Here is a 14,797-nt window from a genome sequence, read left to right as displayed (position 1 = left end):
CAGGGGAGGGGCAGAGAGAGAGGATAACAGAGAATCCCAAGCAGGCTCTGCACTGTTAGTGCAGAGCCAGAAGCAGGGCCTGAACTCACAAACTGTGAGATCATGACCTGAGCCGCAATCAAGAGTTGGAAGCTTAACCGACTGAGCCACCCAAGTGCCCCCAAATCATCATTTTTTAAAGTTAAGAAGCAAAGATCATGCTGTCTTTTCCAAATCAAAAGACCCTTTGCCTTCACACACCTGAAAGCCCAGGTGTCACATTACTCCTCTTCCGATTACCTGACACTCTCAGCTTTTGGAGCAGAGGAGAGAAGGAATACAGAGAAGCCCTAGTCCCCTTCAAGAGTACATTCTAATTCAGTGGAGACAATCCTGGTTGTACCTGCATGAATACCACACGCAAACCTCCTTTCTATTCCTTGCTAACAATGCTCAGACATACTATAACTTCATGCTAATTTCAGGCTCACTCAGTAAGAATTTTGAATGTGCTATTCTTAAATCTCAAATTCTCTCAGAAGATGTTCCCAGAACTACCCTCAAAAAATCAACTTCCTTTCCTCCTCTACGATCATACATGTATTTGATGAACTCTATAGCACCGTGTCAGAGGAAGCAGTGCCAGCAGCCAGGAGAACAAAAGCAAGGGAGAAGTTTGAATAGTGCACCTGACAACCATTCTACTCTACAACCACATATATGCTTAAGGGCAGGAGAAGACAGGGCGCCTGGGTGGCTCAGTCAGTTAAGGGTCCCACCTCAGCTCAGGTCATGATCTCACAGCTGGTGAATCTGAGCCCTGCGCTGGGCTCTGTGCTGACAGCTCAGGGCCTAGAGCCTGCTTCGGATTCTGTGTTCGTGTCTCTGTCCCTCCCTCGGCTTGTGCTCTCTCAAAAATAAACATTAAAAATTTTTCTAAATTAAAAAAAAAAAGAGCATGAGAAGATATAAAAGTCCTTCAGCTGTCCTTGCATGCTTCTCAAAATGTAGCATCTCACTACTGCTGTCTGGATATATTTTTCCAACAACACTGCCTTTAAACACCAACCACCTCATTTAGGACTCACTACAGAAAACAGTAACATTACAGTGGTGGAGGGAGAGTGAGGCCATGTATACCATACTTTATGCGCAATATAAAGGTAATTAAGCACAATTCTGACTAGGTGGGTTTTTTCCTGACACACTGATTCTAGAATTTAAGCCTGCTATTCTCTAAAATGACTCTGTCCAACTTCTTCAAGAGGTAGTTCCCTTTACAGCCTTCACCCCAAGAAAAATAATCCGTCCTATTTCTCTTTCACTCTCGTGACCCCTGTCTTAAAGATCAGCAATAACTTGACAAAATTAGAGGGCCCTTCTTAGATTTATTGTCTTACTTCTCTATAGCACTTGACAAGGCTGACTCCATATCCCAACACCCTCCTCTTAAATTCTCTTTTCTTGGGTTCTCAGGAAGTACACAATGCTGAGTATTTTTCTACCTTTCTAGACTGTTCTTGCTTGCTTCTTTCTGATTTCTTTACAGAGGGAGTTTCCTTCTAATTTTGTCCTCACATTTTACACACACACACACACACACACACCCCTCCTCCCCTTGAAAATCTCCTTCATTACTTACAATGCAGATTACCTCCAGAGTTCTCCTGCCATGACCCCCAGATCCATATTTGCAAGTACTTCATAGAATCTCCACCTCAATGTCACATTTGTTCTGAAAATTTAACTGTCCAAATCTTATAAAAACCAGCTCTTCCTCATGACTTTCTCCCCAGTAACCTTGAGTTCTCAAACATGAAGTCTTCAGTTACCTTTTTAACAGTAACTTTCTGGCTCCCATTATCTAATCAGTTTCTAAGAACTATAAACTCTACTTTTACAAAGTATCCTGTATTCCCACCTCCCAGTTCCCAACACCCTAATTCAGAGGCTCTGATGCTTTTTGCTGGGAGCAAACCAGGGCATTTGAACCTCACGAGGGACACAAAGATCTTCCTGGGAATAAATCAGACGGATGACTTTAAGGGATATTCCAGACCCCAACTTCTACGAGTACTTGTTGCAAAAATATGCCTAGTGGTTTAGATCCTAAGGCTTTCCCTTTTACAATCTCCCACACTCCCACTGGACAAGGAAAGAGGTATCTCTCAACTCCAAGGCCACTGTGTTACACTGCCCCAAGGCTGGAAAAAACCTCCACTGTCAAACAAAGGGACCCACTGAGATAATGCTGAAAGTGTTAAGAGATCAACTCTCTAAAGACTGTAACAAATACTTTTACAAGTCAGGTATTTTTCAATCCTTTGCTTTCAAAAAACTTGAAAGGCTGGTAGACCATTAAAAATATAATTTAAAAAATTTTACCATATGAGTTGGACGAAATTCAAGGAAATCAGCGACACTGTTAAAATCCTTTCCATCAACTTATTTATGTCAACAAAACTTCTCAGTGCACATAGGTCTTAAAATAAAAAATAGAAATCAATGCTAAATATTGTCTCATTCTAGCAACAAATTACATTCATTCATGAATACGTAACTTTTCAAAAGCTCCATCCATTTCATTTGCCCATTCAATAAAATTTTGCTTACCAAGTGTTTACCATAATGTGTGATTTATTTTGGCTGACCACATGAGTATTAATGATAATAATGGAATAATAATAGCTGAAACAAAAAAAATTTTAGTTTTCTGGCCGCAGGAGATTAAAATTTTCCATTTCTCTTTGTATACATATTTTTGATGCAAGAAATGTGATTATCAGTGAAACTTTCAAGTGTAAAAAATATATCAGGGTAAAATTTTGTGTAAGATGGAAAGAGATCAAGAAAAAAAAACCCAAAATTCCCAATTTAAGTTTATTCTTGAAAGTGGATGGACAGTGGGTATCAAAGTGCTGTGCTACGTACATTCCATTTTTAAAAGTTTTATAATCATTACATGTACATATTCATAACTGTTTTATTTCAAAAAATACTCACTTAAAAATGTATGAGATGGAGTTTTTGAAATTATTTTAGGAGGTATACCGTAATTAAGTTTGAAGACCACTGCCCTCAATCGTGGACTTCGCATCCCTCACCCGAACCCGGCTTCCACAGCACAGCCACTTCCACCTTCCTCGTGCTCTACTCTACTCCATTCCCTGCACTCCCTGCCCTTCCCTTCCCCCCCAACCCCCCCCCAACTCGCCAGCAGGCAGCGCGGCCAGGATAAACCTACAGCTCTGGGGGCTCCAGGATCTGGCCAGCCTATTTTCCTCTCCGGCACACAGCCCACGCAGGGGGCCGTTTCCGGTCGCAGGCCCCGCAGCTCTCTCGCCTCGTGTGCTTATGTTTGCCCCATTTCTGCCATTCATCCTGATCTGAGTTTAAATTCACCTACTCACGAACACCATCCCGAAAGCACTTCCCAGTCTTTCTAATTAACATCTCTTCTTCCTTTGAATTCCCACTCTTGGGTGTCCTTGCTTTTATTCTGCCAGCAAGAGTAGTGTTGGAGGGGTTCTTTCTTCTTTGCCTTTTCCTCTGCCTGCCCCTGGCCCCAAATGTAGATAGATTCCCTGAAGGCAGAGACTGTCTTGTTAATCTTTTTATTCTCTAAAAAGCAGTCTAAGGCTTCTCCTGAATAATGTACATTCATTAATATTTGTTAGTGAAAGATAGCCCACCGGGATACTTGACGGGACTAGGGCACTTCATCCCAGGCGAAGGTTGTGACAAGTTCATTAGCATATTAATGCCTCTGAGAAGTACCATGCCAGAGAACTGGTTAATTTGTGTGACTGGACTTTCACCAAACTTCATCATAACATCCTTCTGTTCACCATACAGCCTCTAATAATAGCCTTTAGAACAGGAAAAAAACAGGGGCGCCTGGGTGACAGTTAAGTATCCTACTTCTTGATCTCAGCTCAGGTCATGCTCCCTCTGGCTCATGAGATTGAGCTCTGCACTGTCAGCGCTTGGGATTCTCTCTCCCTCTCTCTTTCAAAAATAAATAAAAATAAAACTTTAAGGAAAAAAAAAGAGAGGAAAGCAGATAGTGTGTCCTCCCTTCTCCCCTTCAATTTTTCCATTGATACTGCTTAGACCACAAAACTTACCAAATTTTGTTTTTCAATTCTTTACATCTTAGAAAATGAAAATGAGACACTCCCTAGAGACTTAATCATCTTTATAAGACTTGCCTTAAGGCATGGGCTTTAAAATTGATATTTTAATAAATAACCAAATAAATAGGGAGTCTGCTGTAAAGCAGACTGCCAGCCAGTAAATGTAAATTGATCCAAGTAAGAATCCTGGCCACATTCTTAACACTAACGGGTAAAAGTCTGTTTGGGAATAGCATATTTCCTCAGTGTCAAAGTATTCCTCTTACTAATTACAAAAGAACAGAATCTTTAAGTGAGAAATTTTGCAGACATCACCTTAATCGGAGTGGTTAAAGAATTACTACCACCAATAACAGACAGCTGACATCAGGTGCCTCTTGAGATAAAGCACTGAGAAAAAAAATCACAGTATTTCTTACATAGTATTCCTATCTTCCCCACAACCCCCCCACCCAAAAAGCATAGCCTACATCAAATCATGAGGAAACAGATAAAACCAAATTGACTCTTCAAAAACCCAGTATCATGAAAAATAAAGGCCTTTAAAGAGACATGACAAGGAAATGCAATGCTGGAGCCTGGACTGGCAAGACAGTTGCCATAAAGAACATTATTAAACAAGAGGTGAAATCGGAAAATGGACTACTTATTACATATTTGTATTGTACTGATGTTACATTTTCTGAATTTGATGGCTGATTATGAGAGAACGGCCTTGCTCTTCAGAGATCCAATAAAGGTCCTGATTTCTACAATTTATTTTCAAAAGGTGCAAAGAAGATTAAGAACAATGTACACATTACATTGTGTGTGTGTGTGTGTATATATATATACACGTGTATATACACACACATATACATATGTATAAACACACACACACACACACACACACACACACACACACACACAAACGTATAGAGAAAAATAGAGCAAGCTGGCAAAATGTTAACAATGGGTGAATGCAGGTGAAGGGTTTGAGGAATTAACTGTAACAGCTGTGTAACTTATGCATAGGTCTGACATTTTTCAAAGTAACACATTTAATTTGAAAATAAATTTCATTATTTGACTGCAAGTAAGGTTTTATGGTCATATTTAGTTTGGCCAGAAGAACCAAGGCTCACCTCAGCAAGTGTATGCTAAAGGTCTGCTGTGTGATGGCACTCTGCTATAGGTAAAGAATAAAAATGTTAGAGACTCTGGACTTACCAGGACAATGCAGGGGCAGCAAAATGGCCAGTAGGTTAAACCAGCCTACAGTCTGTTTTTGTAAATAAAGTTTATTGGCACACAGCTATTGCCCATTCATTTACATACTGTCTATGGTTGCTTTCACCTTATAAGAGCAGATCTGAGTAAATGCAAGAGACCATGTGGCCCACAAAATTTAAAATATTTACAGTCTGGTCCTTTACTGAAACTTTCCAACCCCTTGTAATGTAACACACATGCACATAAGTCATTGCTTGGAGGAAAAAAATGAATTAAGACAAATTTGAAGGACCATATAACTTAGTCCTCGTAAATACAGCCTCAAGCAACAGGTATGCCGTTTCAAATTTGTACTTTGTGACGACATAATGTTTATCAGGTATCTTTCCTTTAAATACAAAAAGCTTACTAAATCTTTAGCAACGATCTTTATTAACAAGTCATTTTACACTGAACTTAAGAATAATTTCCTGAAGTTCATTCTATGCCATTCCAAAAAGCATTTTCCTAAAGTACACATACAAATAAAACAGCAGTGTGTTTATCGACTGTCAAATTAGTTACAAAGATAATGCTTCCTAAACAGTATTTGTCAGAGAAGCAATGTGGCCTGTCGAAGCCCTTCCAAGTGCGGATCTCCCATACATTATAGATGCGCTGTTTGTTCCCTTCAGTGAGTAAACATTTTCCTTACGGTCTTATTAACCCAATTAACTTTGGTTAGTAATCCTTTTTTCCATAGGTAATCCAAATATAAAACTTGAGCTAATCTAGGTCCAAATTACCACCAGTCTCTAATAGAGTCTTGAATTTGTCTGAAGTCTTGAAGTTATTTCTACCAAAAACTAACTTGATTTAAAATTTAAATGTAAATAGGGGCACCTGGGTGCCTCAGTCAGTTAGGCATCTGACTTCAGCTCAGGTCATGATGGCACGGCTCGTGAGTTGGAGCCCCGCATCGGGCTCTGTGCTGACAGCTTGGAGCCCGGAGCCTGCTTCGGATTCTGTGTCTCCCTTTCTCTCTGCCCCACCCCTGCTTGCTCTCTCTCAAAACTGAATAAACATTAAAAAAAATTTTTTTTAATGTACATGTAAATATGACCTATCAAATCTGACTTGGACTATAAATTCAAAGCACTATAGTAAATTTAAATATAAATTCAGATTTTAAAATGGCCTCTTCAGGTGATTAGCTAGAGACAAGATGAGACACATTAGATCTCATTAGATAAGAATGAGACACATTCTTACCAACTTTTACTCCAATGACTGACTCTCCCATACATGGGTGCTTAAAACACAGACACAAAAATGTATATTTTGTAAATTATACCATGTTCATGGCAGACAGGAGCAACTTAGGACAAAAATTATTTTACCTACCAGACACCTGGAGCATATTACTACCTTCACATCCTCCAGAACCTTTAGGAGGTTAAATGACCTACATAAGTGATAAATTAAGGAAAGTCAAACTGGAAGGCAGTAAGAACACAGTAGTAAAATAAAGTAAGAAAGATTGTGTCACACAGGTTTATTAACCTAACACTTTCAAGTTAGGCGACTGAGCAAATTATTTAACCATCAGATAAGCCTCACTGGATACCACTTTTGTAACTTTGTGGTTACTACATACCTCACAGGGGAATACTATAAGCAAGGTTATAGCACAGTGACCAACATCAGTATGAAAATGGTAAGCTAAAAAAAAATAAACAAGATCCAGAAATTTCTCCCACCTCCTGTTTGCAGTTAAAGAGCTATGTTAGACGATGTCTAGGAAAAGAATATCCAAACCTACCAGATCTGAACTGTATTCTAACCTCTGCCACCTTTATCTAGGAGACCCCAGGCCTAAACTTTCTATTGCTTAAGGGACAAATAATTACTCTGCCTTCTAGCTCTTGATTTCAGTAGTTCTGGGAACACTGGCTCACTAGAGGTACAGCACAGCTCAAATTTTAAAAGTTTATATGACCCTCTAAATGATAGAGCAAACCAAAATAGAAAATTCAACTTTTGTTCACCAGTATTCTTTTGCTACCGTAAAGAGTGACCCAAAAGGGTGAAATGTGCTTAGCAGGATAAAAATAAACAAGATGTTGCTTCTGTTAATTTGGTGATCAATATGAAAGTGAATTGAGTAGTCATTCAAACGTGCTTTATTGCAGTAGAACCAGCAAGGCAAATGTCTAAAAAATTTAATCATTTAAACTTTCATTATTTAGCACACCTTACCATAACCTTAGAGTCCTTCTGTTCATAGATTAAAACATCAAACTTCAAGTATATGCCTTGTGAAATATTTATAGTTAAAATAAAATGACACCCGGGATATCTTTAAAGCACTCTGGCTGCCTCCTCTCTGCCTCCCCCCAACAAAAGCCCAGATGTTAAAAGGGGATAAATGAAGGTTCAAGCTAAATGGTGGGTATATGATGGCTCATCGGCCATAGGTTTGAAATTTCTCATTAAAAAAAATGGCATTCACTTAAAATAAAAATCAATGTAACTCATATTAAAAAAACTAAAAAAGAATATCATAGATGCAGAAAAAGAATGTGACAAAATCCAGCATCCATTCTTAATTTCAAAAAAAGTTCCCTGAGTTTACTCAGGGAAGTTTCTCAACCTGATAAAGGGCATTTGTGAAAAACTAAACGGAACATCGAAATTCAAAACTTCTCCTCAAAATATACTGTTGAGACTGATAAGACAAGACACCGACCAGAATATTTGCAAATCACATACTCGAGAAAGGACTTGTGCCTAGAATATATAATTCTTATTAAGAAAATAATCCAATAAAGGAATGGGCAAAAAATTTGAACAGATACTTCATCAAAGATATCTGATGGTAAATGAGCACATGAAAATAAAAGCATTATTAGTCATTAAGCAAATGCAAATTCAAACTACAAAAAAAAACAAAAAAAAAAACCAAAAAACCTCTGTAAACACGTAATAGGATCGCTAAAATGAAGACTGGGGGCACCTGCATGGCTCAGTGGGTTGAGCGTCCAACTCCTGATTTTGGCTCAGGTCATGATCTCATAGTGGTGGGATCAAGCCCTGCGCAGGGGCTCCATGCTGAGTGCGGAGCCTGCCTGGGATTCTCTCTCCCTCTCTCTCTGCCCCTCCCTCACTGACGCGTGCTTGCTCTCTCTCAAAATAAATAGACATTAAAAATAAATAAATAAACCCAAACGAAGACTGCCCGCACCAAATGCCGGCAAGGGTGTGGAGCACCTGGAACTCTTCCACACTGCTGGTGGGAGTGCAAAATGGTTACCACCACTTTGGAAAAAGTTCCTGAAAAAGGCAGCCAGCCATTCCACTTGCAGGTATATACCCAAGAGAAAGAATGTATATGTCCACACAGAGACTCGTCACAGCTTTATCTGTAACAGCCAAAAACTGGAATCAATCCAAAAGTCCATCAACCTTTTACAGATCGAGAACAGCTGAGAAAAGTGAAGGCACTTACTCAAGATGATAAGTGAATGCAAAGCAAGGGCCAGAATCTGAACACAGCAGACCTAACATTTACAAAACCAAGAGCTCTCTCCTGGGCAGAGAAGCACATACCGAGATGTATTCCAGGATTACAGCATGATAAATGCTCAACCACCACCGAAGCTGACATCAATTAGGCCAGAGACCAAGCCTGCCGTGGAGTCTGGGGGTGGGGGGTAAGGAGCTAAGAAAGCTTGACTGAACAGTTAGGAGGATCAGAGGATGGATCTGGAGAAGGGGGACCTTAGGTGACCTGCCAGATGAAAGATGTGCGTAGAAGCACCCTCTTCAGAACTTACAGGGGATACAGGCCCTACAACCTCCGCAGCCCAGATTCCACAGGTGTGCCACCTCCTATTCCTTCCAAAACATCCAGTCAGATTCATGTTCAGATACGAAGTAAACGGAAAATACCACTTTAATTCCAGTCGAGGGACTGCCCACCCTACCATGTAGCTGCTGGCAAAAATTCTTTGCCCTCAAGAGAGAAAAATCCCAAATTCCAAAATAGAAGGCAAACGGAGGAGTGAAGAGTTTAAAATATAAATTCTTTGTTTTGATGAGGAGGAACTGAGGCAAAAGGGCCAGAAATAATAAATCAGTGATCAAACAAATGTGGTAGACTAATGAACTTTACCTAGCTAGGGCTATTTGTGTTTCATAGGCAGAAAGAGCAAACATTTTTTTTTTTTTTTATTGCAGCTGCAAGCCCAGGCAGCTGACATGCATATTTACAAAAGGTTTTCCTCCTTTTTCCTTCTTAAAGAAAAAAAAATTCTATACAGAATTCTTACCCAACACATCATTAACTGATTCTATACACGAGCGTATCACTAAAACCATTTTTAAGCATGCTTTTCTAGGATATTAATTATATTACCTCCAAATAAAGATTTCTCCTGTCCAGTCTTGTTGGTAACAATCAAAATATGTTACCAAGTCTCATGACTCACTCTTCCAAATCCCCATTTAACAACACTTCTAAATATCATGACTTTCAAGGGCACCCTCCTAGAGTTTGTTTAACTGATTCCCTGGTCACTACTAGATACAGCCCCAGTTTTTTGCTCCTTAATCCCTTAGGTGGCAAGGACTTTAAGAATCTTATCAAAACTAGTTTTTTTTTTTTGTTTTTTTTTTTTTTAACTTTTACTTATTATTGAGAGACAGAGAAAGACAGAGCATGAGCAGGGGAGGGGCAGAGAGAGGAGGAAACACAGAATCCCAGGCAGGCTCCAGGCTCCGAGCTGTTAGCACAGAGCCCAATGCAGGGCTGGAACTCAAGATCCACGAGATCATGACCTGAGCTGACGGCGGACACTTAACCGACTGAGCCCCCCAGGTGCCCCCAAAAACTAGTTTTCAAAAAGTAGTCGGAGGGCCCAGAGACTCTTTGAAAGAAGTGCAGCCCAGGCAGTTATACCCAATTGGTTCTGGATCCATCCTTAATTCACTCTAACCCAACAGTGCCCTCAAATCTGAAAAATACATGTAGTGTGAAAGATTTCCAAAACTTCCTCAAACATGAACAACAGCTCCAAAAGCTCTTCAACATCATGCTAGTTACAGCTGAAAAAAAATGAACATAAAGACTAAACAAGCTAGATTACACCCAAGCTTCACTTGAATGATCTCTCTTGGTTAAATTAAACCATATGCAGATGCTAGATTAATTAACCTTCAAGGGTATCTGAAGCAAAGTTCAAACAAATTGCCTATACGACAGGCTTGGGCTGCTCAATGTTGTAAATGGGCAAATTAAGAAAAGACTACTTCATATACAATATTTAGAAGCAGGAGGCCTACCTTAAAATTCTGGCCAGTAGTTAAGGAGTTTCATTTCTTCAGAAATAATTTAGCCTCTTTGTGCATCAGGTGACTTACTAATATCAGAATACCACAGCCTACACCTCCCAGGAGTGCTGTGAAGAATAATCTGTGCAATAAAGCTAACTCATCCAATCTGACTTAAGTCCTATCTCACCTATTTTAGAAACCTAGTAAGTTACATTTGGAAATGTAAACCAAAACTATATCTTTAGAAGAGTGACAAAAGAAACTTAAAATCTCTCTCTCTGAAAGTCTATGTGTGATTTTTGCATTGCCTGCCATTATTCAAGGAACAGAAAGGGTTTTCCCAGCCTGAAGTCACTCTGCTGAGATACCTATTCAAACGTTGAGTCACTGGCTTGCTTTCACTTTGAAATTCAAAGTATGTTTCATGACGCAGTATGGAAAGAATTACTTTTAACCTAAAACAAACTTAATTTTAATAGCACGGAATGATTTTCTTACCTTCATGACCTTCTGCTATGTACATACAATGCACCATCTTTCACATATTAGGATTTTGTTTCTTTTTCTCTAAGGACATCAGCCAAGTCAATCTTTGACCAACCCTTTTCTCATTCTACCCACTTTTCTATGAGCTCTGTACAGACTTTGGGGCTTAAAACAAATCAGAAGACCTGTTATCAAGGCTTGGCAATGCCCACCTTTCAAGATCTAGACCTTACCCAGGTTCCCTCCAAGTCTCCAAAGCTGCAGATCACCTGTACAGTAGTATTTGCTCTCTTCTTAGTCTAGGTTCTGCATTCAGGAAAGGCAACCAAGATTCTAGAGTTTGGCCAGAAAATAATTTCTTCCCCATCACAAAAACAGACCTAGACCTAAGCTTGGCTGAAGCGGCAGGATCTGGTTCATAACTCCAGAGGCAGGCCTCCAGACCAGTGTTACTTAAGACAGAAAAATCAGGCTCCTAGGATCTGTTCTAGTCGTAAGGGCAGCCCCAAGCTCCACTCTCTCTAACATCTCTGGTCCTCCACCTTCTCCAGGATGTGACAAGCTTTCTCAGCTTCTCCATACTTCTCTTACCTTTGACCTAAGCATCACAGCCAGATTTCCCCTCATTCTTTCCCCCTTCATAATAGACAGCAAGTGGTCCTTCAAACTGGCCACATGTTCAAAGACTGTTCCTAAATATTCTGGATAGAGGTATCAACTGTAAAGACCTTAGCAACTGAAAAAAAAATTATTCTAAAAAAATCTTTAATCAATTTATAAATATGCAAGTAAACTATTTATGCCTTCAGTAAACTATGTCTAATATTTTATCCTAAATTAAAACGCACTGGGAACGAAAAGAACCTTTAAAAAGTTAATTGCAAGCATTAGCAGCATCTATAAATATATTTATTCTGTACTGTAATGTTCAGCATCAGTATTTCCTTCTCTGCTTTCTTTTAAGCTTCCCTACTCTTCACTCGTAACCACCACCACATACTAGTCACTATCTACCAGGTACTGTTCTAAGTGCTTTTTCTGCATTAATACACGTAAGGTTCTAAACAACTCTTAAGTAGGCAATACTTACTATGCCTATTTACAAATGACAAAACTTAAGCATACAGAGGTTAAGTGAGTTGTAGGAGTCTGTCCAAAGTGGCAATCCCCAAACTGGAACAGAACAGTCCGGCTCTAGAGTGTTGTCTATTAACCACCGTGTTATATACTGCCTTTGAAATCTTCATTATCACATTTATATTAAAATTGCTTGTAAACCACTAGAGGGCATAGATTGTGACCATCCTTTGCAGAGCCACATCCTCAGTACCCTGAAGAAGTCCTGAGAGGCTCATGAATAAATCATTGTTGAGTTCTTCACAGGTGTGCTTTCCCCTCTAGGCTACGCTCCTTTATGGTCAACGAGGAAACTGACACCATGGCTCATCCTTAAAGAGTGCATGACACCTAAGTGAAAATAAAGGAATGTGCAGAAGTTGTTGCGCCACACATTCCTACCAAACACCTGCTGAGAGACAGATCTTCTCCTTAAAGTCTTGAACCTAATTAGGTGAATGAGAAGCCCCTGTTTGAGATAACAATCAGAGCCACCTCTCCAATCCTAACTTTGCAAGCAATCGATAGGTGCCTTAAATAACCTTATAAACTTACTAGCAGGCAGGTAGGTGGCCTAATGTAAAACATTAAGTGAAACGTAAAAGCTGTCCTTCACTACATTAGTACTGCTCCCTTTAAGAGCACTTCTTACTTAAAAAACAAAAACCCAAAGTAGCAGAAGTTTGCATTTGAGTGATTTGCGTTAAAAATAATTACGCTTTTTAGAGAACCCTTGTGAATAAATTCCTCTTACTTCACTCAAAGCACCTAGGAATTTAAAAATTAAGTTTAATTTGGCCAAGGGAAACCACATTAGACGATGCTATGGATTAACTACACAGTGTTTTAAAAGAACAATTGCAGACTGCAACCATCTCTGAGTTACTTACCTAGGTATTAGCCACAGTAAATCTCAGCATCAGGCAGGCTTTCCCCTAAATACACCACAAATTCTACCGGGGTTATCATTTCAACCCAGAACAATTTCCAAATTATCTTCTGATGCTTAGAAAAGCACACACGAAATAAACAAATTCCTTTCTAAATATCAGTTCCTTCCTGACACTATTCTGGAAACAGTATCAAAGTTTTTCTTTTTTTCTTTTTTTTTTTCTTTTTGCTTTTTTAAACAAAAGACTCGACTCTTCTGAAACTCCCCTTCCTCAAAGAAAAGCTGAAATTGTAATATTTAGGGAGGGCTGGGTGATTCGCGAACATTTGCACTAAAGAAATACGCTCTGTTAACCTCGTATCTCCAGCTAAGGCCACACCTTCGAGCCTTCCCGTAATCCACAAATCACAGGGGGGTGTCGAGGCAATCTAAAAACTGTTAGGAGTTGAAGGGAAATTACAGGTATGTAGTCTCCACACCGGCAGAGCCGGGGCAACCAAACCGGGGCGGCAGAACGCGGACCAGGCTCCCATACGGCTGGCCGCTGAGTGATACTTGAGAGCAACTCTAAGTAAACACACCTTCCTTCTCGGAGCCTCTTCCTTCCTGCGGGGAGGCTGGGGTGGGGGTCCGCGGAGGGCCCCCACCGGGAACAAGCACACCCCAAATGCCCATCTCAAATCTGGGCCCCGCCACTTCCTCCTCCCGGAACAGACGCCGAGCGGCCCCCCGAGCCCACGGGCGCCCGGGTTGGGGTGGGGGGGAGATGATGCGAGGGTGGGCGGCGGGACAGAGCCCAAGCTCGGGCGTTAGACAGGGCATCCCTCGCCGCCCGCGGACCCGGCGCACCGTTCCCTCCTCGAAGGGCAATGCTCCCTCAAGCTCGCGGCCCCGGCCGGCCCAGGGCCACGCCTCACCGAGCCCCGTCCCCGCCGGCCGGGCCCAGGCCGCCGCCGCCGCCGCCCGCCCTTCCTTCCCGGCCGCTCCCCGCCTGCCGCCGCCGCCGCGACAGCGAGGCGGGAGCACTCACATCCGTCCGCGTCCTCCTGCAGGTCCTCCTGGAGCAGCGAGAGGTCTGAGCCGAAAGGAGAGAAGAAAGGCCCGGTCAGCGCCCCCGGGACCCGGCGCGCCGCCCCGCCGCCCGCCCTCCCGACCCCGCGGCGCCTCCCCGCGCCGGGACCCCGCGCCGGCCGTGACTACGGGCGGCGGTGGCGGCGGGCGGGCGCGGGGAGGAGGAGGCGCCGCCGCCGCCGCCCGGAGGACAGGGGGCCACGTACCCGCCATCTTGTGGTCGCCCCCTCCTCCTCGGTCTCCCGGGGATCCGGGGCTACATGGAGCGGCGCGAGCCGGGGAGCCGGGGAGCGCGCGCGGGAGTGGCGGCGAGGAGGAGGGACGGGCCGGCGGGGGCGCGCGCGCGCGCGGGGCGGGCCGAGGGCCCGGGCCTGGGCCGCGGGCCGAGCGGCTCCCAGACGCCGGGGGCGGGCGGGCGCCGCGGGCCCCGGGCCTCGCCCCGCCTTGCCCGGCCGCTCCGCGCGGCTCCGGGGCGGCCGGCGCTCCCTCCCCCCGCCTCCCTCGCTCCTGGCCCGGCCCGGCGGCGCGCTCACACCCACGGCCAGAGGCGCCCTCACGCCGAGCGCTGCGACGGGGGCGCGCAAGCTGCCGC

General features: G+C 42.6%; 1 protein-coding gene across 4 annotated transcripts in view; it reads right to left on the bottom strand.

Moving 5' to 3' along the window:
* PPP4R1 (protein phosphatase 4 regulatory subunit 1) overlaps nt 1-14,523 on the bottom strand; it is a 62,626-nt gene extending 48,103 nt beyond the window's left edge. For 2 of the 4 annotated variants that reach the window (XM_042962902.1, XM_042962905.1), the window contains exons 1-2: nt 14,412-14,523; nt 14,165-14,209 (exon numbers count right to left, since the gene is read on the bottom strand). In XM_042962902.1, the coding sequence (XP_042818836.1) occupies nt 14,165-14,209; nt 14,412-14,418 (52 nt within the window). In that variant the 5' untranslated portion in view covers nt 14,419-14,523. Of the gene's footprint in view, nt 1-1,621; nt 2,339-14,164; nt 14,210-14,411 lie in introns of those variants that run through there. The other 2 variants (XM_042962901.1, XM_042962904.1) reach the window with 1 other exon arrangement.
* Nucleotides 14,524-14,797: the final 274 nt, after the last annotated feature.

Source organism: Panthera tigris, chromosome D3 (assembly GCF_018350195.1).
Source record: "Panthera tigris isolate Pti1 chromosome D3, P.tigris_Pti1_mat1.1, whole genome shotgun sequence".
Taxonomy (NCBI): domain Eukaryota; kingdom Metazoa; phylum Chordata; class Mammalia; order Carnivora; family Felidae; genus Panthera; species Panthera tigris.
The sequence above is the reverse complement of the archived record's forward strand: the minus strand, read 5'-3'. Positions and strand labels throughout refer to the sequence as shown.